At 52.8% G+C, this 26654-nt stretch overlaps 6 protein-coding genes across 6 annotated transcripts; 4 read left to right on the top strand and 2 right to left on the bottom strand.

Annotated features, from left to right (window-relative positions):
- Positions 1-4660: 4660 nt before the first annotated feature.
- On the top strand, positions 4661-6336 carry PpBr36_00740 (uncharacterized protein; the record flags this gene model as incomplete). The annotated part of the gene is made up of 2 exons (XM_029887930.1): positions 4661-4923; positions 4962-6336. 2 exons carry the CDS (start codon positions 4661-4663, stop codon positions 6334-6336), a joined length of 1638 nt encoding a protein of 545 aa, XP_029750715.1.
- An 832-nt stretch (positions 6337-7168) lies between these two features.
- PpBr36_00739 (uncharacterized protein) lies at positions 7169-8236 on the bottom strand (the record flags this gene model as incomplete). The annotated part of the gene is made up of 1 exon (XM_029887929.1): positions 7169-8236. One exon carries the CDS (start codon positions 8234-8236, stop codon positions 7169-7171), a length of 1068 nt encoding a protein of 355 aa, XP_029751837.1.
- A 657-nt stretch (positions 8237-8893) lies between these two features.
- Positions 8894-14319, top strand: PpBr36_00738 (uncharacterized protein; the record flags this gene model as incomplete). The annotated part of the gene is made up of 3 exons (XM_029887928.1): positions 8894-9247; positions 9336-9783; positions 9878-14319. 3 exons carry the CDS (start codon positions 8894-8896, stop codon positions 14317-14319), a joined length of 5244 nt encoding a protein of 1747 aa, XP_029751836.1.
- Positions 14320-15265: 946 nt separating this feature from the next.
- PpBr36_00737 (uncharacterized protein) lies at positions 15266-17834 on the bottom strand (the record flags this gene model as incomplete). The annotated part of the gene is made up of 3 exons (XM_029887927.1): positions 17315-17834; positions 16921-17239; positions 15266-16838 (listed from the first exon to the last, which is right to left on the bottom strand). Exons 1-3 carry the CDS (start codon positions 17793-17795, stop codon positions 15266-15268), a joined length of 2373 nt encoding a protein of 790 aa, XP_029751835.1. The 5' UTR covers positions 17796-17834.
- Positions 17835-19924: 2090 nt separating this feature from the next.
- On the top strand, positions 19925-21709 carry PpBr36_00736 (uncharacterized protein; the record flags this gene model as incomplete). Its single annotated transcript, XM_029887926.1, has 1 exon — positions 19925-21709. The coding sequence occupies one exon, from the start codon at positions 19925-19927 to the stop codon at positions 21707-21709; it is 1785 nt and encodes a 594-aa protein (XP_029751834.1).
- Positions 21710-23345: 1636 nt separating this feature from the next.
- On the top strand, positions 23346-25451 carry PpBr36_00735 (uncharacterized protein; the record flags this gene model as incomplete). Its single annotated transcript, XM_029887925.1, has 4 exons — positions 23346-23504; positions 24060-24158; positions 24232-25229; positions 25367-25451. 4 exons carry the CDS (start codon positions 23346-23348, stop codon positions 25449-25451), a joined length of 1341 nt encoding a protein of 446 aa, XP_029751833.1.
- Positions 25452-26654: the final 1203 nt, after the last annotated feature.

Genomic DNA, 26654 nt, shown 5'->3' with positions numbered 1-26654 from the left:
AACTGACACCGAGCCGCCAGGAACAATAAACAAAATTTACGTGGACTTTGTGGCTCAGACGCGGGGGCAAGACGTGTAGCTGGGTGTTCTTGGCTACATTGGCAGGTCTTGGGTGAAAAGTCTCAGCTTGTGAGCTCGTCACGCCAAGCCAAACGGTCATCCATTTTTGGTTCTTCGCGCCCCTCCGTTTTTTTGTTTCCCTACGAAGTACATTTGGAGCACGAGATGACAGATGTCAGACTACATCTAGTATCAATTGGCAGGGGCAAATAACAGTCAACGAAAAAAAGCCAAGATGTTGTCATCCAAGGCCATGCAAGTGTAAGATCAGTGACTAAATCACAACTGCAACAACTGGAAAACACGCGATTGAAGTAGACGATGCGAATGTCTAAGACTGCCACACGCACAAAATTGAATTACCCGGATAAGCAGAATGAAATAACTATTTGTCCCGCAGAATTCCCCCACGGGGTGGATGAATTTCACACAAATCCGGAAGGTCGTTCCGCGGCTATCGGTTATCCCACACGACTGAGCCAGACTCCAGACGAGCTAATGGAAGTTTGCCAAGGAGGGGGAAGCACGCGAGGGCTGACAGTCGACTGCTTTGCTTGATTGGGGGATCCTGGATTCCAAATAATACATGTGTCATGTATCGCGTGTTTGTACCTACCACGTATTTTATTAACCGACTTGCTGATTAAATGCCGTTCGCTTCAATCGGCTTTAAAAAAATTACTATGCACACGTTGGCAAGGTATGATTCTTGCCTTTATTATAATTCATCGGGAAGGTGGGAGATGATCACTCGGAGCTCTACTCTAATAAAACATGGCTTGGATCAAACTTGTGGTCGTCATGAACCTGGGATGGTTGCGGCCCGAGAATCTAGAAGAAGGTTTGTTTCTTTTGAGGGGACTTGAGCCAATATGGTTGGTTCTCTTGCTTTCAAAGCAGAAAAGAGTTTGAAAAAAAAAGAAGGCTGTGTTGGCGTCGTTCTCGGTTCACCGTTGCAACCACCGGAAACCTTGGGGACAGAATTTCGGTGGATGTCAGCGGCTGACTATTTGCATGCCTGCATCCATGCGCTGACTGCCAAGCACTTTGCCTTATTACCTAACCTCTATACAGAATACTTAAATGAATACCTATCGGGACAATTATCTACAAGAGGGACGAAATTAAGCTCGTTGCTGGTCGCGTGTCTGGTTTCCAGAGACATGATGGGACGAGACAAAATGGCCCGCCCACAGTATCACCACCGTAAGTCGTAAAACCTAACGCCAACTGTCCCGTCCCTGTACAAGGTTCAATCAGTGTTGGGTACGACATGCGCAAATATTAGCTGAGCTTATTCGGAGTAATTGTAATGGCGGGCATATCCCCGCCAACAACTGAGCACGTAATTGGTACCTTAGGCTGACCGCGATTGCTTTGTCGAGTCTAGAACTAGGGAGTAGTTAGATTTAGCCATATGGTTGGAGATCGACAAACACGGTAGCCCTGATTTCGATTGGTATTTTAGTGAAAGCGGATTTGCCGCAAAATTGACATGGAAATACCGTAAAACACCTTCACTCATGCGAAAGATACACTTCATATCAATTCAGGAATCAAAACGGAGCAAACACCGGGATGCGACAAGCGGAGCGGGAAAATGACAATACAAGTACCTCCTCGCTCGCCGGAATGTCCGAAGGGCCACTGGGAAGCATCGCGTTTAAGGGGTTCACACTTGTTTCGACCGACGGGATCGCCATGCATAAACAGTTCGAGTACAGGAACAACAACGCCGCCACACCGGGACACTCGGCTAAGGGTTTCCAGTCCAGGAGCGCCTTCGGCGCAGCACACTCACTGATCAAACCGCAACCAGACATGACAGCGCTGGTTGCGACTTGGATACATATTGGCAGTCGATTTCTACCTTTATTTTTATGTTTACTATTATTATCACTATTATTATTATCATTCCCCCATTTTTTTGGATTCTCAAATATATCCCTAATGTTCCCACGTAGTAAATGGGAGATGCAATTGAAATTCGCCAGGGGCAGGAGGGAGCATATCAGTCAAAAAAGCAACCCAAACAAAATAGAAAAAGTAAAAAGTAAAACACGGCCTTCCCGTGCGACCCCCTTCTTCATCCTATAATCTCCACCAGATCGTCGTCATGTGTCTGTCCTGACTCTGTACGAGGGCCCAGTTGTGCACAAGCAAGGAAACGTCTCCAACAAGGGATGACGGACAAACAGTGCACATCAAAGTTTTTTGTACTGACTAAAGACTACCCACGCATCCTTGGTCATCCCTTTCGTTCCCATTCTCGCGCGCGCTCCGGCCTCGGCTTTTCGGATCTAGTTGCGAACTCAGAATTGTTTCGACATCGCGAAAAGACATTTTCCGTAACGAATTTCCTCGGACGACCAAATCTGACGTATGGTGTATCGAATCTACATGCCGGTAAGCCACTGAGAGTAGGCAGGGGACAAATGAGGACCAAGAATGTTGCTGCTGCCACTTTTTGTTCGTTGCTGGTGGGCTAGGTCAGGGGAGGCAGACAGAATGACAACTTATCAAGTCTAAGAATCAATTTAAACAGTCGGTCAGACAAGTCCCTAGTGTCAACCAACGGGTTGGTTGCCGACCAACAGGAGAGAAACCATAAGAGAGAGAAAAAAAAAAAAAAAAAAAAAAGCTACGTAGACCGCACACACAATACTAGAACGGCGTGAACCGGCTTTTGGGCGCTAGCGGATGTGAGACAGCAGGCATCGTCCTGGACTAATCGCCGGGTAGTGTGATGTTTGAAAGCTTTCAGGGTTAGTACGGGGGCCTGCCACCTAGCAGAATGATTAGATACTGTACGTGCGCGGTTGGCACCGAGCGTCGAATCCATCCCACCTCGAGTTGTAATATAATACGATACGTCGTGGAGAGGAAACTTTGGCTGATGTTGTTGTGCCCGCATGGAACCAGCAAGCACATCAGTTAGCATCATGATTGGTGGCAGACAGACAGACAAACGCACAGTAAAATCGAAATCCAGTTCAGACAAACAAACGGACCGTGTAAAGGTAATACGAAAAAGGAAAAAAACGCGGAATTAGGTTAGGTTTGTTTGCACAAAAACTCGTTCGCCTTTGCTTCATGACCGCCCCGAAAATAGTAGCACTATTAGAATACTGTATCAAATTATGAGCACGACGAACTATCGACCCGAATGAGGGAAGCCAGGCTTGTAGCCGCCCGAATTTGCAGATCTGTGCACCAATGTTCCCTCAACTCTCTCGCAAGCGCATGGATTTGTATAGGGCCCGCCTAGTTTGACAGAAGGGGGGGATCGGCAACCACCCTTTTCAGCTGTGACAGGGCAAACAACTACAGTGTTCGTGGTTGACCGTCATGTAATCTCCCTAGTTCTAGATGCTCGAACTAGACTAGTTTTCAAGCTACGGTACCCAAGGGAAAGGTAACGCTGGTAGACTTGCCGTGCGTGAGGTAGTCAGCAAATGTAGTACCGACGTAATAATTCTACTACAGTATTCGACTTGTCTGGCCGACATCAAAAAGGACCGGGGCCAGCAGTTGGCGTTGCTCTTGACAACACATTTCCGCGCCAGGCATTAAGTACGGCGACTTGGGATAGGGAGGAGAAAAATCACAAGAGAAAAGTACCACGGAGTTACAAAGAATCGTTCAGCGAATTTTTAGCAACCCAACTAACTAAGTTGGATATGGACAACATCGACGCTCAAGATCGCCTCCACACTGCTTGTTGTCATCAACAACGCTCGCTTTTCAGGCACTTGATGCATACCTACCTTACCTTATCCACATATAAAAGTAAAAGTACTGTAACCGCCGTGACGATGCGCCTGAGCGCTCTATCCCCCTCCCCCAGGAACCCCCTCTTTCTCGGCGTGCGTCGATGTGAGGTTGGCTCCACTATACCTTGCTTCTGCTTGGCTCAATCTGGCTCTTGGGACTCACTGGTTCCAAAACTCACACCCCACCCAACCCGACACCACAGACCCCATTCCCTGCTCCGCCCCCGTCAAGCCGTCCACTAGAACGCCCCCCCTGTAACGGGCTTACAGGCGCCCGCCCTGTACAAACCCGCCAATTCGAGTTTCCTTCTTCCATTTCGCCCCCTACCACCGGATTTCTATGCTATTTGCTTGCTTTCCACCATCACTTGGTCCCGGGCCTCTTTCCATTTCCTTCTCCACCGTTTTTGACTTTTACGTTCGTCCACCTCTGCAAACACCCCCCCTCAAAAGCCAAACCCAGGTCGCCGTTCAACTTCTTTCGCGTCGACCTCGTTTTGGGCATCGTCGCCAAGGGTTATTTTATTATCACTTAGCTGTCAAGTCAGCTGAGTGGTAATATCTGGGTCTAAATCCATTGTCTGGTGGCATCGGCGGCCGCGCTTTTATTTATTTCTTACGCATCTCTATCTGGTCTGCCTGCACTGTATGCAATTGACTTTGACGACAACGGCCATTTAGCGGCTCGACCACCGCCAATCGGTCACAACGACAACCTCGGGAACTTTGGCATTGTTCATCCTCCGATCGATGGTTTCCCAACAGCGAATTCCCGTGTACGATCTCAATAATCACGGCGAGCCTTCGTCGCCCAGGCCCTCGTCGCCATGGCTGTCATAACTCCAGAACTCGTTTCCGAGGGCATTAGACTCATCGTTCGGCAGGCCACCGCCCCAGACTCCGCTTCTCCAACATCTACGGCATCGTCGACATCGAGCACTCCATCTCCTTCCGATTCGGGCAATCCAGGACAGGGACAACCGGGTAACGGCAGCTCTGGGGGTAATAGCAACGGAAATGGCAACAACGGGAGCTCGCCTCTACTGTTCTTCGTCGCACTTGGATTCGGAGTCGTGTTTACGAACTTATGGTAAGCCGAAATTTGCATAGTTCATCCATGGACAACAGGGCTGTTTGGCTGCACACGGGCCAGGAGGGATTGGTGGCTCGCTCAAACCGTCAGCGAATGCTTTGTCTGCCGACGGCCGACGGCCGACGAACCAGCCACCTAGAGAACAAGGACATTGCGGGAAATGAACTGGGCCCAATTGTTGATCTCAAATCATCTACAAATAGGATTATTGTGGGTGTCAAGTACTGCTTCCGATACAACGCCCGCAATCGCGCCATGCGTGTGAACGAGGACGGCGAACCCATCACCCTCGAAAACATGCCGCGCCCGCATCGCCGTCGGCGCGAAAAGAAACTCATGACCATGGATGAGGTCAATGAAAAGTTCCCGATGCAAAAGTACAAAAGCTGGGTCGCCTCCAGAGCTCAAGAAGGACTGCCCACGCGTGGTGGCGTCTCTGCTCCACCGAGCAGGGCAAATAGCGTACGGTCCGTGGAGGGCGTTGTGCCTGTCGATAAAGAAAGACACAGCAGCGATCACGATCGGCCGACGACGAGCGCGAGTGTGTCTGCTCGTGGCGGTAACAACGAGAATGAGAAGCTTGGAATGGCCAATGAGGTGAAGGAGAGCAGTTCGGGAAGCGCGACAGCTGACCCAAAGGATGCCGTTGGATCTTCACCACAGACGAACGGAACCGAGTCTAAGGCGCAGACGGATAGGAGACACTCGCATGACCAAGCTTCCGACGAGGAAGAAGACGATCACATCACCGCTGCCATCCCACCAGAACTGCTCGAATCATCTGGAGACACATGTGCCATCTGCATAGATACCTTGGAAGACGACGACGACGTTCGTGGTTTGACATGTGGACATGCCTTCCATGCCGTATGTGTCGACCCTTGGCTGACGTCGCGACGGGCGTGCTGCCCACTGTGCAAAGCCGACTACTACACACCAAAACCACGACCAGTTGTGGAAGGTGCTGAGGGCGCTGGTCCAACAGGCGTGGTGACCGTGGTCCTTCCCGACCAGAACGGAAGGAGGATGAACATGCCAAGTCGACCAAGTAGCAGTTGGACTGCGTTCATGACGAGGAGGACGAACACAGGCGGCCAGCAGATGCAGCAGCAACCTCAGACCTACCAACATCACCCTCAAACCGCAGCGGCCGGTCCCGACTCTGGTAGATCTGGGCTGTTCACCCGTTTAAGGGCACAGCGCAATGACGGCCCCCCGACCATGAGTGGCGCTACCCAAGAGCAGGCGTCATCCCAAACCGGGCCATCGAGCAACAATGGCGGTTTCTTTGGACGATTTAGGAGACAACCCGCCTCCGGAGCGGCACAACCGGAGACGTCAGGCGTTTCAGCAGAGGCGACTACTCCGTCCCAGCTTGAGGCGGGAACACAGAACGTTGCTGCTAGGTGATGAGGGTGGTACTCTATCTTTCAAACAATCTCGACTTATCTCTGGATCCTCAATTGCGGGCTAGCACCGAGAATAATCTCTGAGCTATGGAGATACGAATCCGTACACAACTACAAACAAACAATGTATATTTGCACCTAGACTCCATCGCTTGGGGCCATCTATTTTCCATATTCTCTCCTTTAAGCGATATCTTTGAGACGAAACTCAGTTTTCATCATCCCCGCACATTTGTTTTCCTCTATTTGTCTTTTGCATAGCAACGAAGGAGGGTTTATTAGCTAGTGATTCGGTCCTTTTCCCAATTGAAGTGTGCCTCGTCGTCACTTTAACTTTGACGTCAACGTTTTTGGTCAGCGAGCTTTCACATTACCGAGGACCCAAGTGTTTGCCTTTTATTTTATTTTGCCTGGAGGTTCGCGCCCGCAGAATATGTTTTGGGTTCAATCAGCATGTGGTATTGTTTGTACTGTCCTGTTACACAACTATAGTTAGTCTTAAACATGGTGCGACTCTATGTGGTCGGGCGCTGATGTCGAACAGGCTGTGATCAAGGCAACAGGAAAGGGGAAAAAAACGGGCATGAGGCACACATGGGTGGGCCAGGGATTGAAATTTAGGCAGATGTTGTAGATGTAGTGTCTTTTTGAAGATGCTGAAAGAATAATGGCAGCTACCAAGCCTTCAAGATTTTCAGATACAAACAGCGGTATGATTGAGCAATCATGTCACGTTTACGTTGGGGGATTTGGATATGAACTAGTTCAGTCGTTGGGCTACTACAAGACTACCAACCAGTCCCATCTTGGGATCTGGCTCAAATGATCGTCCATCACAAGTATTTGCCTTTGCTAAACCTACCGCCAAAATCGGCAGCCTGCTTCCTGAGGTCCCTCATCTGGGCGTTGGTGACCCTCCCGCCGACGGCCATGTCCTTTTCGCGATCAAACGCCCTCTTGCTGGGGTCGTCCTCCTCGCCGGCCGTCCTCGCCCCGCCACCGGCTTTGCGGTTGGCCTGGTGCTCCTCGTACAGCGACTTTCCGCGAGTCTGGGAGGTGTAGGCGCGGATGGCGGCGTCGCGCGCGTCATCTCCGGGGTTCTTGTTGGATGTTGCCGCCGCTGACGATGATGACGCATCCGGCCCGCGACGTGAGAGGATGCGGTCCTTACGCTCCTGGACCGTCTCCGTCCACATCGATCCGATCTCGCCTGGGTTCTGGCCCGCGGTCGACGTGGCGGCGCGGCCGGTCGCGAAGCCCTTGGCCCGGATCTTGGTCGGGTCCGGCTTGTTGGTCGGTGGCGGCGGACGAATCATCCAGTCGTCGCGCTTTGAGGGTGCCGCCGCCGCCGCCACCGCCGCCGACTCCGCGTCCTGGGCTAGCCTTGCCGACGCTTCTGCTGCAGCCGCCGAGCGCTGTGCTGCCTGTGCCGACGTGGGCAGCGCGGGCCCGTAGTCGTCGTCGTCGTCATCATCAGAGTCTTCGTCGGAGGAGGGTGGGTTGGGTGGCCGCTCTGAGAGGTCCGCGGGCGGCGCCGCTGGGCCGAGCACGCGCCTTGCGGGTTCTTCCCGTCTCGACTGGTGATCAACGTCCGACTCTGTATTTTGTTGTGGCATGGAGGGGCCTGTGGCGCGGGGACCTGGAGGCTTGGTGCCGTTTTTGTCGGTAGGTGCAGATGATGTAGGGAGTGTGGGACCGGCTGCTGCGGTGCTGGGGCCAAAGTCGTCGTCGGAAGAATCGTCGTCCAGATCAATCTCGTCATCATTGGCGAGTCGCGATGTCTTGGAGGGCGGTTGTAAAGGGCCGCCCGCCGCCTCGCTCTCGTCGTCGTCGTAGTCGTCGCCTGGTGTGCGTTTGCGCTTTGTGAGGTGTGGTGGAAGTTGAGGGCCTATTGACGACATTGTAGATTTGTGTTGGGAGTTTCGATGTCTCCTGCTATCTTTTGGTTGCAGTGACGAATCAAAATTGCGTCTTATGACCCAAGGCGATGATATGACAATGGCAGACGCGCTTTGTTCGTCGATTCTGATCTTGCAAGCATCTGGGGAAACCCCGGTCGCGTAAAGTGGGAGGGAGGAGCTTTAACTACTTTGTCCAAACACCAGGTACTTATACTTGAGTTGGGTATTTCTGCTAATTGTTCCCATATATGTATATACGTACACCTTGTACAGGTACACTTGTGGCATATGGGGAAGTTCATATACAAATTTAGATAGTAATTAATTACCCAGTTAGTAAGCATTGAGGCAGTTGTGCAACCAGTTAGTTGCCTACCTACCCACTTGCTGTTTAGGCTCAAATTGCCGTGACGTTTGTCTCCAGAATCAAGCTGCAGCTCAAACAGATCGACCCACTTCATCCCACACTACCTATAGTACGGTACCTCACCTTAGCTACAACAGCGGCATCCCGTGCAATTATAGCCTGGATTGCGTTGCAACCACACCACCCACGCACACATCTCAGTTCTGCAAAGCATCTTCGTGACGATGCGCCGTCCCTAGACGCGGCGATAAAGAATAGAATAGATACACCGACATGGAAGTCGCTCCACAATGGCTGACTTGTCGTCCGAGCCCGAGCGGAAACATGCCGCCGCAGAAGAAGATGACGACGGCCACGATAACGATGGGACTCTGCGCGACGCGGATACGATAAAGTTCGACAAGGCCGATGCCGCGGATCGCATCGTGGAGATCCTAGAGGAAGAGCGGGAGGAAGCGCGCCATGCGGACCCTTCAACCCCTATAGGCAACGGTGTGGTCGCTCAACGACATCCCAAGCTGATGCTCGATTCCCGCAACGATACCGCGTCCGACGATGGCTCCATTGACGGTGGCTTACCGAGGCGTGCCGGCAGCCCCATTGACTCCCTTCTCTCCGTCCCCGACGACTCGCCTTCTGCACAGGTGCGAATGCGTCGCCTTTCTCCGTCTTCTGTCTTGACGCTTGTCCACGTCGACCCCGTGGACCACCTACTGACCGGGAAAACCGCAGGGCTCTGTCGTCTCTTCCCCTAGCAGCAGCAGCCTCCTCCGCTCAATGCCCTCCCGCCCAGGTCTTGGCGGCCCGACACCTTCTTTTCGTCCCTTTGACCGCCGCTTTCAGTCACGCATCGCTTCACCTAGCCTCCTCTCCCAGCGGCCGTCGTCACCGGCCTTCCTGTCCGCCCACAGCCGCAACGCTTCGCTCAGCAGCACCTTCATCCTAGACTCCTCAAATGCCGGTGAAACGGAGGCTTCATCGCCGCCATGGGAGGTTGTGCGGTGGACTAAGCTCAAAAAACTTACGTCCCAGGCCTTTTCCGAGACCGGGAAGAGGAACTTTGGCTCCCCAACTTGCATAGCCGTGTCGGACTGCATTGTATTGGGCACGTCCAAGGGTATAATATTAATGTTTGATTTTCACCAAAACTTGAAGATGATTGTAGGGCCTGGAACAAAAGGTGAGAAAAGAAGCTATCCACGGAGAGCATACATTGCGCCTCATGATATGAGGAGATACGCTTGTGCTAATCAGACATTTGATTGGTAAAATAGCTGTCGAATCAGGGGCCATCACTTCTATAGCCGTTTCGGCCGATCACACAACCATAGCAGGCGGGCATGCCGATGGCAGCATATTCACCTGGGATACTGCCCGCTCTGCCAGGCCCTTTTTGCACATCCCGCATCTTGACCCATCTCAACTGAAGAACAGAACTACTGATGGCCACGTCCCAAACGTTGCCGTCACGCATCTGGGTTTCTTGGGCACCAGACGAACCGCTTTGGTTTCGGCGGATGACAGGGGTATGGCCTTTGCGCACCTGGCCACCCGCGGCACGGGAGCCCTGGGACGGGTGGTCAAGACGAGCAGGATACTGGGACGGTACCCTGGCTCGCAACCACCAGCTGGAAAGCCCCTGAAGCCGAGCACGGTGCTCGCATTTGCGCCTCTCCCCCTTGGAAATGTCGAGCGTGCAACAGACACGATGGGCTTGACGGCTATGCTGACGCCTTACCTGCTCGTGGTGGTGTCTACGACTCCGGTCGCACAAACACAGCACAAATCCCCACGTCCCAAGGAGGTCGCGCCACACAGCACCATGAGCGGCTGTCTGGCTTGGTTTCCAGCCGTGAAGTTAAAAGTGCCAGACCCTCAAACCGGCAGCCACATGTCCAAGGTCAAGCTGGTGTATTGCTGGTCCAATGTTCTGACTGTCTTGGACGTAGATGAGATCCCGGCAGATACCAAGGATAAACCGCCAAGTCTCAGCTTCAAGGCCAGGAGCCGATGGAGGTCTGAAGAGGCCATCGTAGCAGTGCAGTGGCTTAGTCGTTCGGTGCTTACAGTGTTGACTGTCACCCAACGGTTGATTGTGCTCGAAGACCAGACGATGCGCATGACAGAGGCGTTTGACTTGATCCACAAGCATATCTACCACACAGATCTATTCTCCAAGCAGCTGTACAGCCTCGTAGAGCAGCATGATGAGGAAGATACCACCATGCATGGTGTGGTTGCCGACTCCTTTTCCATGTCGTTCAGGACGTACAAGGGGCGCATTTTCCTGCTCGGCTTTAACGATGTCTCTATCGGTGCCTTGTCCAACTGGGCAGACCGTCTGATTGCGTTGATGGAACATGGGGACTACATAGCCGCCATACAGCTCGCCACTTCTTATTACACCGGCGACGCAGACAAGCTCACCATCGGCCTGCCAGAGGACGCCAGGTTAAGACACGACATGGTCCAGGAGAAACTCATGGAGATAATATCTGCGTCACTCAAGTACGCTTTTGGGCAGCGCAAGAAAGACAAGAAGATGGCGGATGACGAACATATGCGCGAGCTGGCCGAGACGTGCTTCGTGGCCTGCCACAATGTAGGGGATGTAGACTTTCTGTTTGACGAAATGTATGAGTGGTATGAGGATGCGGGGCTCGAGGGAATTTTCCTAGAGACGCTCGAGCCGTATGTTCTCGATAAGAGTATTACGCAGATTCCACCAGCAGTGGTCAAGGCCGTGGTGGCACACTTTGTCGAAAAGGGCTGGGAGAGCAGGCTAGAGGAGATGGTCTGCCACATGGACACGAGGACCCTTGATCTCGACCAAATGACGAGCCTGTGTCGGCAGCACAGTCTCTACGATGCACTCATTTACGTCTGGAACCAAGCGCTCAACGACTTTCTCACGCCTCTGATCGAGCTTCTCAAGCTGTTGGTGCCCCTTATGCTTAACGGGGAATACTGCCCACCCGACGAAGTTGATAATGACGGGCCCCTCAACGCCCTCAAGATATTTCCGTACCTATCATATGTGTTGACGGGACGGGTATACCCAACGGAGGAGGCGATGGACGAGGCGGTGGCCATACAGGCCAAATCGGATATATACTGGTTTTTGTTCTCGGGCAAGAGCATATCCTGGCCAAAGGGGTCCGGGAAACGCTTCATCACGAGGCCAGACCTCGAAGACGAACCGTCGTTCCCGTATTTGCGGATGATCCTCAAGTTTAACGCGCCCGACTTCCTGGCTTGCTTGAATGAGGCGTTTGAAGACGGCTTCCTGAACACTGATGCGCCCGAAAAGATGCTCAACGGGAGGAATGGCGACGAAAACAGCAGTACCGACGAGGAGCGCGTGTTCGGTGCGACAGTTGACAGGCAGTACATCATCAGCATCCTCACCGAGACCATGACTGCGGCCAACGGGTTTGACGCCGAAGACACAATTTACCTGGACATGTTCATAGCTCGGAACATGGCAAAGTATCCACAGTACCTGCTTCTACCCGGTTCGACGTTGACTAGGGTCCTGCGTGGCCTTTGCAACTACCCAGGCCCGGACTTGGCCGACGACGCACAGCTCAGCGTCGAGTATCTGCTATCCATGTACCAGCCGCCCGATCTGGCGGTCACGCTGATCCCCCTTTTCCGCCAGGCTGGGTTCTATCGAGTACTCAAGCGTATTTACAAGGGTGACCAGCAGTACGGGAAGCTGATTGCAACCTACTTTGAGGATCCGGGGGAGCGCGAGGGTGTCTTCGAATGCATTGCGGAGTGCCTGGCGCAGGCTGGAAGGGGACGAACGAGGCGTCAGCTGCAGGACGTGCATGCGGTTGTCAGGGAGAATGCACGAGCTTTGGTGCAGCTCGACCCGGCGAGGGCTGCGCGGACTATGGATGGCGGCGCGAAGGAGCTACACGTGGACTTGCTGGAGGCCGTCAATGACGAGCCGGAGTTGCAGTTCCGGTACCTGAGAACGATCCTCGAGCCATCCTCTGAAAATGATAGAGATGATGCAGACGTGAGGAGAAAGGTTGATGATGATAGCAATAGCAACGACATCAAGACAGCCAACCACAATGAGCTGGTGGAGCGCTATGTCAGGCTGATGTGCCGCTTCGACCCAACGCACGTGTCTGAGTACATTGGACTGGTGCAGAGCACGGCAGACCTGCGGCTTGAAAGCCTCCTGCCGACAATGGAGGAGACAGGTGTGGTTGATGCCGCAGTCGTACTGATGGCGCGTGACGGGAGGGTTGGCGAGGCCATGCAGCGGCTGGTCAGGCACCTGGGGACACTGGAGAGCGCTCTTCTGGGTCTTTTGGCGGCGGCGTACGGCGCGGACAGTCATCGACAAAATGCCGAGGACGACGAGGAAGAACTAATGGAGTCCATGAAGAAATACATCCACGTCGGCATTTGGCTATGCCAGGGCCAGACCAGGACCGCGGCAGTTGTGGCAAGGAAGAAGGCTCATCTTGGTGGTGGAAAGGACGCAAAGGGCAAAGACAAGCACGGCCGTGGGCATGAGGAGCTGTCTAAAGAGGAGAACCTTTGGCTGGATCTGATCAACGCCACGGTACGACTGACAAGGTCTGTTTCAGCCGCGGTTGAGGGTTCACATGACAGGCCAGCCAATGGTGAGAACTCAAACAATGATGGCAACAGCAAGCATGTACAGAATGGGGTCCTGGATAAGAGCAAAATCCTCGATGGATTGAGATCGTTGGTCCAGCAGACATTCACGGCACTTCTCACCTCCACGTCAACACCAACCAACCACAAGGCTCCCGCACCTACAGATCAATCAGCAGCACCGCAAGCACTGGTTAGGGCCGCTGGTCCGAAGTCCTTGGCAACAAATCATGACGGCAAGGCGGCCGTTCACATCAACAACAACAACCTGTCCTTCCTCCGTATCCTCCGCGCCTTCCTTGCGCAAGCGGCGGCAACCTCTCCATCCTTGGCGGACCTGCGGGCTGTACTGGCAACAATATTCTCAGCGTACGCCTATGAGGAGAGCATCCTGAGGCTCGCGAACCGCTTACTGGAGCGCAGCTTGTTCGTCAGCGTCGGGCGTGCTGTCCAACTCCGGCAGCGCGGCTGGCGACCACGAGGCTCGACTTGTGAGGCATGCGGACGCAGGGTCACTGGGCCGGGCGTCGCGGGGACCACGGTACTCAAGGCGTGGGAAGAGAAAGAGAATAGAGACCGGGCCGCGAGGGAGGAGAAGGCGGCACGGCGGCGGTATCTTCTGCTGTTGCGTGGACAGCCCATCTCTGGCGGTGACTCCCTCCTCGGCGGTTCCGATACCGAAGACATTAGTACCGAGACAGGCACCGGTAAGGGCAAGGGCAAGGCTACGGAGCAGCACCAATCACAGTCTCAGCAGACTGGTCGGTCTAGGGCCGACTTTAAGATACGGAACGAGGAACCCCTTGGTCAGGCCGTAGAGGAGGAAAGCGCCCTAGCTAAGGCAGTGGCTGGCGTCATGGCTGCCGAGAGGCGGGGGCCTTCGGCCGCTTACAACAGCGCAGATGAGGGCAGCGGCGGCGGAGCCACGAGGCGAAAGGACGAGCCGCTGGGCCCGCTGGTCGTGTTGGCCTGTCGACATATTTACCACCAGAGCTGCCTAGAAGCGCTGCAGGACAGGAGCAATAGCGGTGGCGATGGCGGCGGGCTGCGGTACAGATGCCCCATAGATAGATAGTTGCACAGGAATAGGGAAAAGACAGATTTTAGTTGTAAATATGTACGTCGTGATCTGGGGTTTGTCCCTCGAGCGATCGCGATTCACGTGTACACGATGGGAGCTTGGAGTGTAATGAGTCCAATCAAGTTCTTGTCCGCGCGCACAACTTTAGAGCCACTTGCTGCGTGCTTTGCCTCTCTGACTCGGCACAGCTGCGGGTGTATGTGATCCAAGGTGGCAGTTGACGACGTGGAAATCGCCATGGCAGGAAACCTATACTGAGCGAAGGATACTATCGTCTGACGGAGGTCTAGTCAGCAGCAAATCAAGAGCCACTCGAGACCACTAGCATGTACTCCACTATACGGTAGTATTGCGCTTTGGGCTCTCCTTTTGCGTCAGGATTAGCATTGATAAACTTGTAATAAATTCCTACAGTGGCACCCAGCCGATCGGTAAGGGAAAAGGGGGGGGAAAATAGCATTCAGTCCGTGTAAGAGTCATGTATCATTGAATAAACGCCCCGTCCAACCAACCAACCAAGCTCCCAGGTGACAGCGAAATAAAACAAAAAAGACGCAAACTCCGGTCTGTAATGCAAGACATGATGCCAGCAATAAATCAAGACAGAAAATGAAATCGAACAGCAAAAACGAATGTGTATCCTGTAAGAAAGGTCGAACAGGCAAAGTGCGAATGGCTCTGCATGAGAAAAGAAATTCGAAAGCCGACCAGAAAGGTCCAACATTGTATTGTCATGCCCTGGAATACCCAAGCACCTGATGCATTCTGAGGAAAGCCTGGACAGAACCACCAAGCAGGATTCTAGGCCTTTGACTTGGTCTTAGTTAAGCATGTCGTATTCCAGTGTTTGAAGCTCGATGACATGAGCAGATTGTATCAGAGGAAAAATTCTCCCAAAAAAGACGAATGGGGCTCTCGCGCTTGCAGCGTTGCTGCCGCCTTAGTTGAGTTCCATTCCATCGTCGTCATCGACCTCCGACTCGATCATTTGACTCGGCTGGCTGCTCATACTCTCCTTGCGTCTGGCTAGAGCCCCGGAGCTATCAGTGGCCATGGTGGAGCCGACGAACATGTCGAGTTCCTCACCCCCAATCACGCGACCCTCCATATCGATCTCTTGCGACAGCTCGACCAAGGCACTCCTCGGGAGCCGCAGGAAGCCCGAGGTCCGCACAATCCTGCCCCAGTGAGTCAGGCAGTAAGCCGCAGCACGCTTGCGGAGCCACTCCTCGTCAGCCAGCCCAGCGCGGTACCAGATGATACACGCATGGTCAACATCCAACTCCTTGGCGAGCCGGTTGACGCACAACAGCCGCAGGTGCGGGATGCCGTATATGTTGCTCATGACGAGCAGCCCGGCAATGTCGGACAGGTCCGTTGTTGTTCCCGAATCAGCCCCCTCATCTTCAATCGAGGGATCTATGCGGTCAGTGTAAAGGTAATATAGGAACGCCTTGACCACACTGTATGGCTCGGGGATGTGCATTTTGCGAGTATGAAACTCGGCCATCTGCGAGGCCCAGAGACGGCGAAAGTGTGGCCAGCGAGCTTGTAGAATAAGCCGGTGCACATGTATGGGCGGTGATGTTGGAGCGTCAGGCGAGAGCCACGAGTCTGCACCACCGACAGACGAGGAATCGCTAGGCTGCACCAATGCGGATCCAACCATGCTCTCATCTTCACAATCATCGGCAAGGGCTGTGACCACAAAATCAGTGCCGCTTCCGGCCTCGGGAGGAACGTTGAACAAAGTGGCCAGATCTGCGCCAAGACCTCTTGACGGCTGCTCAACGATGCGGATCCTCGACGAGGGGCGTAGCAACTCAGCCCGCGGCTCGGGGGCCATATTGTTGCCCAGAAATCCGTACCGGCGCAGATCAACTTCCATAATGTCACTCAGGTACTCTTCGAGACCATTTGCGCCCAGATCGAGAGCACTCTGCTCAGACGGGCATCCCAAAAGCCAGGCCTTTGTGCCATCTTCGCTGAGGGTACAGTAGTGCCAGCGATAGCCGCTCTTGAAGATCTCCCTACCCTCCGCAAGCCTCTGCCACCGTAACGAGTTGAGGTCCAGCGCTGAGAGCGAGCAGTCCTTGGATGATGATGATGTGGTTGGAGTCAAAAAGTCAAGCAGAGTTCCCGAAGAATAGACGTGGAAATGGTAGCCGGTGCCTTGTTCAGGAACAATAGGCCCCGAATGGAACTTGATGGATGAGATTGTGCCGGGGGCTATCGGAGCGAAAGACTTGAGCTGGAATGAAGGAGGATTAACTTGTGCTGTCCTAGAATTGGCAGCATAGCCTGAAGTCCCGACTATTGGGGACTGCACCAGTGGGGAGTAGGATGCTGGCCGCGCGGAGTGGCTGACTCGACTGGCCAGCGAGGCTCGGTCGAATGTGCCGACCTGAGGCGGCGTTTCGAAAGCAGGGCTTCCCTTGAGATCAAGCCACCAGAGTTCGCTGGTCCTGTTCATCTCCTCACTCAGCCCACCATAAACCCAAACTCTATCATTCCTGCAGGTTGGACACACGTTAGAATGCAGTCCTGTGTCAGGTAACTAAGTGTCGTGACAGGTGCTGCGCAAAAACAACGTACCATATCGATGCGCTGTGGTCGAATCGTGAAACAAAACGCCACGATCTCGACCACGTAAAGGTTTTGAGGTCTAGGAAGCAAACATCATCCAATACGTGATTATCGTGACCAGTGATGCCCCCAACAATGAAGAGCTTGTCCTCATGTAGAATGGCGGCATGCCTGGCGCGCCCTCGGGGTATGGGACCGCTGCATTGAGGCTGCGTCCAGTGAGCCGTCTTCAAATCGAATATTATCAAATCTGAAAGATATGTACGATGCTCGTTCTCGCCTCCGAATACCAGTAACCTGTCACCCTTGTATAGTGTAGCAGTATGTCCTGTCGGTTAAGAAGAATTAGCATATATAGTAGGCAGATCAACGCGCGATGCGATTTGAGCGCCTGGAACCTTACCCATACGAACACCGGGGATGTCGCCATAGTTGTCAACGAGGGACCACTGAAGGCTCACAAGATCCAGCCTCAAGACGTGATTATAGACCTCATCGGTGTACTGATCGAAGCCGCCAAAGGCATAAATTTGGTTGTTCCCGCAGTATGTCACCGAGGCGTTCACCAGACAGGCCGGCCTGTTGCCAAGAGTTCGAGTCACTTTAGGCCTATATCCATCAGGTAGACCACGACTCTTGACGGGCGAGTTGCTCATGACGAAAGTGTTGTTGGACGATGTGGCCGAGCCCGGAGCGCTGGTCTGGCTGAGCAGCGAGGGAGTCGAAGACGCTGTCAGTGTCCCGGTGCCGGTGCCTGGCCCTGGGCTTGGGCTGGCGCCGGCGCCGATCGAGGCTCCTTGTGGGGTCCCGGGGGTTGGCGCGGTCGGCGCTCCGCCCCCGAAGAGGGACTGCGGCGCCCCAGTGGTATTGGCGGGCTGGACCATGTTGCGTGGGGTTTGCTTTGGGATCGGTCGGTGGTCCAACTATTCGGAAACCATTGTATCGTGGGACCCAGTCGCGCGCTAATGACAATGACAACCAATGGTTTTGTGAATGGGAGTGTCTCTCGTGATCTTTGGCAGTTTAAGTCAGGTCGGGTCGGTTGGCTGGCTTGGTCCGCAATGTCTGGATGTGCTTGGTGCACGCACTGACGACAGCACGGTTGTATTCAAAACCGTCAATCAAGGTGTCTTGACACAAAAACAGCGACAAGCCTTGGATGGGGAACCCAACCCACTCCGTCCTCCACCTTTTGGGCTTTAAATTTTGGCTGGAGCTGAGGCTGGAGGGCACGGACCTTTCTTAGTCTTGCAGGGGTTTGTTTTTGTGTGTGGCTGCTTCCGTCGCAGAGATCCACCAGTACGTACCGGCTCTATAACGGCATCTCGCTTTCCTGACAATATAGGGCTGATGTGCTTGACAAGATGGAAAAAAAAAAAAAAAAAAAAAAAAAAAAGCATTTGCGACATCGATACGAGGGTCCCCATTTCTGTGCTTTTCGCTTTTATATTTGTGCTTTTGAATAATAGGTAAAAAATTACTTCCTAGCCAGCATTCTGCCTTATCTCCCGAGGAAATGGCGGTACAATGTCAAAACGTCTATGTCATTCATCTCCCAGGCGCACAAAAGGTGCCATGACCAGGCTTACCATCAGATGGAACTGTACCTTGACTACCTAACTATCACCTAGTTAGTTGTGTCACCTCAAAGATGAGGAATCATTAAATATATTTGGAATGGAAACAGCATTCTCACTTTCGACGTACGATTTCAATCAGTCCTCCTGACTTCGCGATAGGCGTTTTGATGAATTTCCGTGCATACCCATCTATGCTACGTAAATCTCATTTTCGGTAATGCCTGGTTTGAAGGAGCAACGGAAGTCGTGGGCTAAGTTGAATTCGAATATGAACTCGAGTTCCATTAATTTTACGGCCATGGCTTGAACTCAATTGATAGTCGGGTTGATCATCGTATTTCGGGTCGAGCTATAGCCACATGTGCAGGCTCTGGGCTGAACCCCGTTTAACAATACTTAGCACATATTTTGCCTACCTACCTGAGGTAGTACGTCATTGGTCTTTTCCCAACGTCCAGAAGTGACATTTCATGATATACTGGCACCCTCAATGTTACATGGACTCGCCATCCAATTTATGATCTAGAAGTCGCGACAGCTAGACGTACATATAATCTCGCTTGTTAATGACAGTCGGATGAGGAAGATGGGGTCGAGCCCGTCAAAGAACCGAGTAATCAGGCAATCCTGGAATCGAGCACATGCTTTGTGGGCTAACGACTAACCCAACCACCCTTCACATTGGCCACGATGCAAATTGTGCGTGTGAAACCGCTCGAGTTCAACTTTGTGCGTACCTACCGGTACTGACTGTCTTCCCGATCCTCGGCTGAAGTGAAAAGTGAAAGAATCGACCGGCCAACCAGCCACTGTTCTGGGAGAAGGTTCAGTGGAGTGCATGCCTAGGTAGTTGGTGGATGCAGCCACCTCAGGAAACCGTTCAGGTTACCCTAGCACCGAGCACCGAGCAAGTAATGCTGAGGCAACGCAAGATAGGCCACGGAGAGACGGCCCTTCCAATTCCAGAGACAGACCACGGTCTGTAACAGCGTTCAATTTAAAACGGGGTATCAAAAGGACGTTGCTCAGGAGTTTCCCAGTCGTCGACCCCACCCACGCCAGCGCTCACCGCAAGACCCACTATTTATTCAAGTCTTTCTTGTTGCCCTGCCAACAGACGGTGACTCCCGCAGTAAACAGATTTCTTCTTAAGGCAGTGCTCCTGCCACGACTTCATCCTCGAGAACTTGGACAGACATCAACCTACAAATCCAGACTTTGCTCTCCTCACACTCATCCCTCCTCCTACCGAGAGTTTTAGCAAGATTCTCTCTACATTTCCATCCACCCACCTATCACACTCGCACACCCATGCAAACCAACAAAGCCATCTGCTGCATCTGGATCATACCTTCTTGAGCATAGTCACGCCTATCATTACATCTTCACGCAAGAGTACATACTCGAAACCACTAAATAAGATCGTATCAAAAATGGCGACTGCATTCTGCGAGACGCCTCTCAAGTCCCACACGGGTCTCTTTTCCACCCGGACCGCTGGCGGACGGATGCCACTGACGCCGTCTCCACGTCAACGCGCCGTTGCCGTGGCTGCTGCCAATGTCAACTCATCGCCGTGCACTCCCGACGAGAGCTATAAGCCTGCCGGCAAATCAAGCTACACGGCCAAGCTTGCAGCTCATCTTGCCGCAAAGCAGCAGCGTGACTCGCCCAAGTCCAACATCGCTCGCGGTGTTTCCACCCCTCGCAAGGCTCTGGAGCTCGGCGTCTCAGACTTCACTCTGACCGGCACAGGTCACCAGGCAACCAAGACCCCCTCCAGCACCAAGACAAGGAAGACTATTAGGCAGAAGACTTCCAAGACCTCAGTCAGCTATGCTGCCGGCGACCGCTTTATCCCCAACCGTACTGCCAGCTCCGCTATTGCCAATGTCGGCTCTGGAAAGCTGGACATGCATGAGAGGCGACCCAAGAGCAGCAGCAGCGAGTCTTCTGGCGTTCTTTCCTCGGCTGCTGACGAGGCTCTTGCTGCCCTCGAGGCGCTTAACATTGGTGATGATGATGACGAAGCCGAGCCTTACTCGCGTCCCTCGCCCAACACTGCAGCATACCAAAACTCCATCGCAAACGCCTGCGGAGTTAGCCTCAACACACGCATCCTGGAGTTCAAGCCTGCTCCCCCAGAGTCATCCAAGCCAATTGACCTCCGACAGCAGTACAACCGTCCTCTGAGGCCTGCCAGCTCGTCCTCGGCACAGTCTCGCCGCCGCATCGCCACCGCTCCTGAGCGTGTCCTTGACGCCCCTGGACTGATTGATGACTACTACCTGAACCTTTTGGACTGGAGCTCTGGAAATCAGGTCGCCATTGGCCTGGAGCGCAATGTTTACGTTTGGTCAGCTGACGAGGGCAGTGTTAGCTGCCTGCTCGAGACCAGCCCGGACACGTACGTCAGCAGTGTCAAGTGGTCGGCAGACGGCGCCTACGTCAGTGTGGGTATGGGAACCGGCGAGGTGCAGATCTGGGACGTCGCCGAGGGCGCCAAGGTCCGCAGCATGCACGGTCACGACACCCGTGTCTCCGTCATGGGATGGAACAAGCACCTCCTCTCTACCGGTGCCCGCTCCGGCCTTGTCTTCAACCACGATGTGCGCATTGCTGAGCACAAGGTTGCCGAGCTTGTCTCTCACACCTCGGAGGTCTGCGGCCTCGAGTGGCGCTCCGATGGTGCCCAGCTCGCCACTGGTGGCAACGACAACCTTGTCTCCATCTGGGACGCCCGTTCGCTCGCCGTGCCCAAGTTCACCAAGACCAACCACAAAGCCGCCGTCAAGGCTTTGGCCTGGTGCCCCTGGAACATGAACCTGCTGGCTACCGGTGGTGGCTCGTACGACCGCCACATCCACTTCTGGAACTCGACTTCGGGCGCTCGCGTCAACAGCATTGATACAGGCTCGCAGGTCACCAGCTTACGTTGGAGCCCCCACTATCGCGAGATCGTCAGCTCAAGCGGCTTCCCCGACAACTCGCTCAGCATTTGGAGCTACCCGACCCTCGTGCGCACCGTCGAGATTCCCGCCCACGAGAGCCGTGTCCTGCACACCTGCCTGAGCCCCGACGGCCAGATGCTGGCAACTGCGGCTGCCGACGAGAGCCTCAAGTTCTGGAAGGTCTTCGAGAAGAAGGCTGGTGCTAGCTCCGCCGGCCTGGGTGCTTCCAGCAAGGCCGACATGGTCAAGCAGATGACTATCCGCTAAGAGAAAGCGAAATTGAACAGCATGAGAGAGAATGGAACAGAAAAAAAAAACAAGTCGATAGATAGTTGCCATCACTACTTGACCGGCACTTTCTTCAGAGAAACGCGAAGAATCGACAACCAAATTCAGCGGTTATTACTAAAAGGTAGGTAGGTACATAACGGGCTTGGTTCTTCAATAATGAGTTCTTTGGGGCAAAGGGCATGAACACTCGGGCCGGGGCATCTTCTTTGGGGCTTTTGTCATTTTTCTTCTTTTTTTCTCAATTTGCAAGCGAGGAGTTTGGGACATGGGAGGAGAGATCTGGATATTTTTGTTGCTTGGCTTTGTACCACGACTCACTCGCTGGGTGACGATGGTATTGGCTGTTTCATATTTTATTTCCCGTCACTGACATTCACGAGATATTCATTGGGTGGAATTGACAAAATTCAATTGTTCTGACTTTTTTCCCCCAATGATTTTTGTCTGTCAAGAGTTGGATGCTTGTAAAAGTGTCGTTGGCTTGGGAAGTTTCTTTCGTAATTGCGTCGTCGTACTGGGTATTAGGAACTGTCTGGGAGGATTTCTGTTTCTGTTCGAATGATGCAAAAATTGTCGACATGGTGCTTTATCTTAGTTGTTAGATTGTAGAATGGGAAATAGGATAGTGGTTGTATATAGACTCCCGCGACGTGCTAGCCAGTGACATTTGATTCAACAATCCCAAAACAATTCCGTAAATCATCACTAAATATAAAATGCATACTACCTGTTAACGTGTTTAGTTTTTACACCAAATGGAGAGAGGTAGTGGATCGCGTTAGTACATTGATATGTTGGAAACCCCGAATAGTAAAAACACATAAGGTACTGAAGAAGGAGAGAAGTTGAAATTTTGATAATTGTTCATCCTAGGTACTCGTAACATGTACTGTACCTCGCAGCCCAGCGATTACTGTCAGCACATGCACGTCACTTCTGCCCTTGTCGGATTCCCTGCAGCGGTGAAGGTAGACTGGTGACAGAGCGCGCTGACATAAGCGGGCCCATGCTAAATCACCTCTCGGCCTTGTCAATCCTGACCAACTTGCACCGCTCCAACACCAAAATCGGCTGAATACCAGTCCCCAAGTGCCCGCCCCATCGGATTTTTGTCTCACGCGCTCTCACACGACACATCCAAAAGACGCGACGGGCTTCGATAAGACAGATCAAGAGGTTACCAATAAGCGGAGTAACAGAGGAAGACAAAAGAGTCACAGAAAACAAAAGAAAAGAATACCGTATCAATTGCTACGCCTTTGTTTTAAACCTCGCGCACCTTTTAGAATTGGGGACAGTTTTGGGACGCCGCCAGCCGCGTGAGCGACTGAATTGATCGCGACCACGGCCGGCCGGACTGGGACCACGGAACAACGAGCCCGTAAAACTTGAATCAGAGGACTGGAGAAAGGGTTTATCAAAGCTTCAATAACTGACCGAATCCCAAATTCGCGCCGATCGCATCAACAAGAGGAAAGGATCTTTCTTGGATCTCAACCAACGGGCCAGAAGCGATTCCTCGGGATTCTTCGAAAATCTTTTGAAACCTTCACCCCGTCAGCCTGTCCTTGTTTCGTTCTAAGTTGCGCGCTACAATCGCAAACCGCCCAACATGTCGAACGCAGTCGTAGGAACGGTCTACGAGCAGATCATCAAGGGTGTCATGGAGGCGTCCCGGACCGACTTTGAAGATAACGGCTTCGGAGAAAGTGAGATCAACGAACTGCAGCAGGTAAGACTTTGTCGCCTTTTCTTTGCTTCTTCTCTCCCGGTCCCTGCTCAGTCAGCTTTTCGTCACCTGTCCCATCACGCGCTGCTCGCTGTTTTCCGTGTGTTCATGGCAAAATAAGAGGTGAGAAAAAAAAAGAAAAAAAAAAAAAGAAAAGAAAGAAAGCATGCGACTGATTGCGAAGAGGGTCGGTTGGCTGTTTTGTCCCTTTTATTATTTCTCGATTTCCGACTGTTGTTTTCTCTGGCTATGTTCTTCTTTTCTGCGTGTTTTGCCACCCGCTGCTGCCTGGGCATCCGATGGTCAAAGGCGAGAGAATGAGCGGGGTGAAGAGTGAAACCAGCTGGACTCAATGGCACGGGCGGCGCTGGGAGGGATTTGGCACTTTTTAAAGTCCCACCACCCATGGCTTGGTTGCCTCGTGCCGCACATCCACTCCAACCCCGCGCTGCCATTGGAGCGTCACTTTTGATGTCACGTGGATGCCTGCTGCTGCGAGCTCCTTGCTACCTGGCTGGCTGACTACCACATACGTTTCGCCCCTTGATATCAACCTTTCCGCATTGTTCATTACACTGGTCGTTGTACTGGCGCCAGCTGAATGCCACTGGAACCACGCTGTTGGAGAAGTTTCTCCACGACACGGGCCTGGCAGCCCCGTTACTGGTTGTCCTGCTTGACGCACTCATTCAACATGTACTTTGAGAGTGATGCTCGACTCATCGTCTCTCGGTCACAAGATACTGACTGTGCTGGATGATAACTGCAGGTATGGCAGCAGAAGTTGACCGCCATGGGTGCTGCCTCCTTCCCGTGGGACCCAAAACCCGACGCACCGACACCACCTCCTCCAGCAGTTCAAGCGGACCAACATCGTATGGCTCCGGCGGCAGCTAACTACACACAAGCTACCTTGAGCCCCCCTACTGCAGCTCAGCCTGGCCTGGCCTTGCCGCGTCCCAACCCTCCCGCCAATAACGGTGCGCAGCAAAAGAAGGATGCCGGCACGGGTGAACCCGCCATAAAGCTGGAGCCTGGCACTCAGCCTGTGGGACAGTTTGCACCACCCGCTGGTAACGCCACCAATATTGCCCAACAGCGGGCTATGCAGAACATTGCCAACTATGCTGCCGCCAACAACATGATGCAGAGCGGCGCCCAGGCGCAACAACAGCGCATGCCAATGCCCATGCCCATGCCCCCTGCTCAGGCACAGCAGCAACAGCAACAACAGCAAGCATACCAACAACACCAGCAACAAATGCCGCCCAAGGCACAGCAGCAAATGCAGCCACCGCAACAGCCTCAAAACGGGTCCCTCGGGCAATCTCAGACGGATGGTCCCGCTCACGAGGAAGACACCTGGGAAGCTGTCATGATGCGCCGCAACGCGGACGGCAGCAAAACGGAAATGGGTCGTGTCGAGGTGGACCGGATGCTGCATGCGAAAATCGCTGCTCAGGCCAAGGCTATGGAGGGCGGTGGGCTCATGCTCCCGCTCAAGCAGGTCAAAACAAAGAAGAACAAGGATCATCACCGTCGGGCAGCTCCACAAGCGACCATTGCTGGGCCTAGCAGCAGTGGTGGCGCCATTCCGCAGGTTGACGGACCCGGTGATGAAGATGATGGAGATGAAGACCTTGATGACGCCATCAACTCTGATCTCGACGACGAGAACGAACCTGACGAGAGTGACGAGGACGGAGACGAGCTGCAGCAGCAAATGCTCTGTCTTTACGACAAGGTTCAGCGCGTCAAGAATAAGTGGTCAGTATACCTATCCGAAAAAAATATATATATATATATATATATATATATATGCTTGTTTCTTTTCATCTCCTTATTAGCAGTCTATCACCCACCCTTTTTACCCGCAACTGCTGATCCGTGTCTCGACTATATAGGAAGTGTACTCTCAAGGATGGCGTCCTCTGTGTTAACGGCAAAGAGTATGTTTTTCACAAGGCGACCGGCGAGTACGAATGGTAGACGTGTTGGCGGAAGGATGAATAGAACAATATCCTTGAGTTCCTTCCACGGGCGGCTTCATTGGACGACACCAGACCCACCACCTACATTATTTCTTCCCCCTTGTTTGATTTAAGCTACACAGCTTTCTGTGAAGATGTGGTTGTATTTTTTTTTTTTTTTTCAAGGAAATCGAATCGCTTCATGCTTTTTGACGGCCTAATAAAAGCCCTGCAAAGAATGGGAACCCGTCTGGTTTGATACGTAAGAGGTTGGGCTGAAAGGGAAACATAAGGGGAAGTGCCCTTCCATTCTATTCGAAGTATTGGTCAAGATACAGATATTCCCGCAAAAGGTTTTAAGCGTCATCAAACGTCTCTCGTCCTTTCCCCGCTCAGCATTCCTACATCCCTTTGTTGCACTAGTCGCATTGACCGCTGTGGGCGGGAGGCATTATTGACGCGGAGTTGAGAATTCAGTAGATTATCAGAAAGGTCACCCATGCAAAGGTACCTTGCATTCATAGCCTAGTCTTTGTTTCTCACGTCCGTGATGTTGGTTGCCAACACAACCTTTTTGAGTAGCCGAGATATGTTTGGTTAAGGCTGTTTTACTCGAGCCGGTCTGAAGATGCGATTGGGTCCTCAAGATGTGTGTTTGTAGAACTTGCTCCATTTGGTTCGCACAGTACTGGTGTTGCATTCAACCTGGAACCTCCTGGACCCTGTCTATGACCAGACTGGGTAGGTAGCTAATTATACCTTGCTACGTAGGGAAGCTGTCGGTAGTTGAAGAGTCTCAAGGGATGGTAACCGTGATTGCTAACTCATTTGTCAACAACTTCTTCGATCTACCTCGTGATCCGGTTGGCTTGTGTTCTTTGTCGATTTGCAGAAACATTCCCAATCTGACGTACTTGTTGCTTACAACGGGCAACAGATGCGGACCGTCACACGGGTTTCCACAAGACCCCGATCCGCCCGCTCCATGGCACATTTACGTAGTTGATCAACGGCACAAAAGCAGACCAGGGTTGTCACAAACAAGTAGCCATCGACAGTAAAAGTGTTCCATCAACTCGGAATTGTTCTGTTGCATGCGGTGCGCAAAACACGGTAAGCCGAAATGTTACCATGGATGCAGACCGAGTCACCGCTTACGAATAATATTGAGACTCGGTGTAGGTAGGCAAGGCAAATTAACAACATTCGAACGAAACCTCAG

The sequence above is a fragment of the Pyricularia pennisetigena genome, chromosome 2, assembly GCF_004337985.1.
Source record: "Pyricularia pennisetigena strain Br36 chromosome 2, whole genome shotgun sequence".
NCBI classification, from domain to species: domain Eukaryota; kingdom Fungi; phylum Ascomycota; class Sordariomycetes; order Magnaporthales; family Pyriculariaceae; genus Pyricularia; species Pyricularia pennisetigena.
Note: the sequence above shows the minus strand (reverse complement) of the source record. Positions and strands in the feature narration are given on the sequence as shown.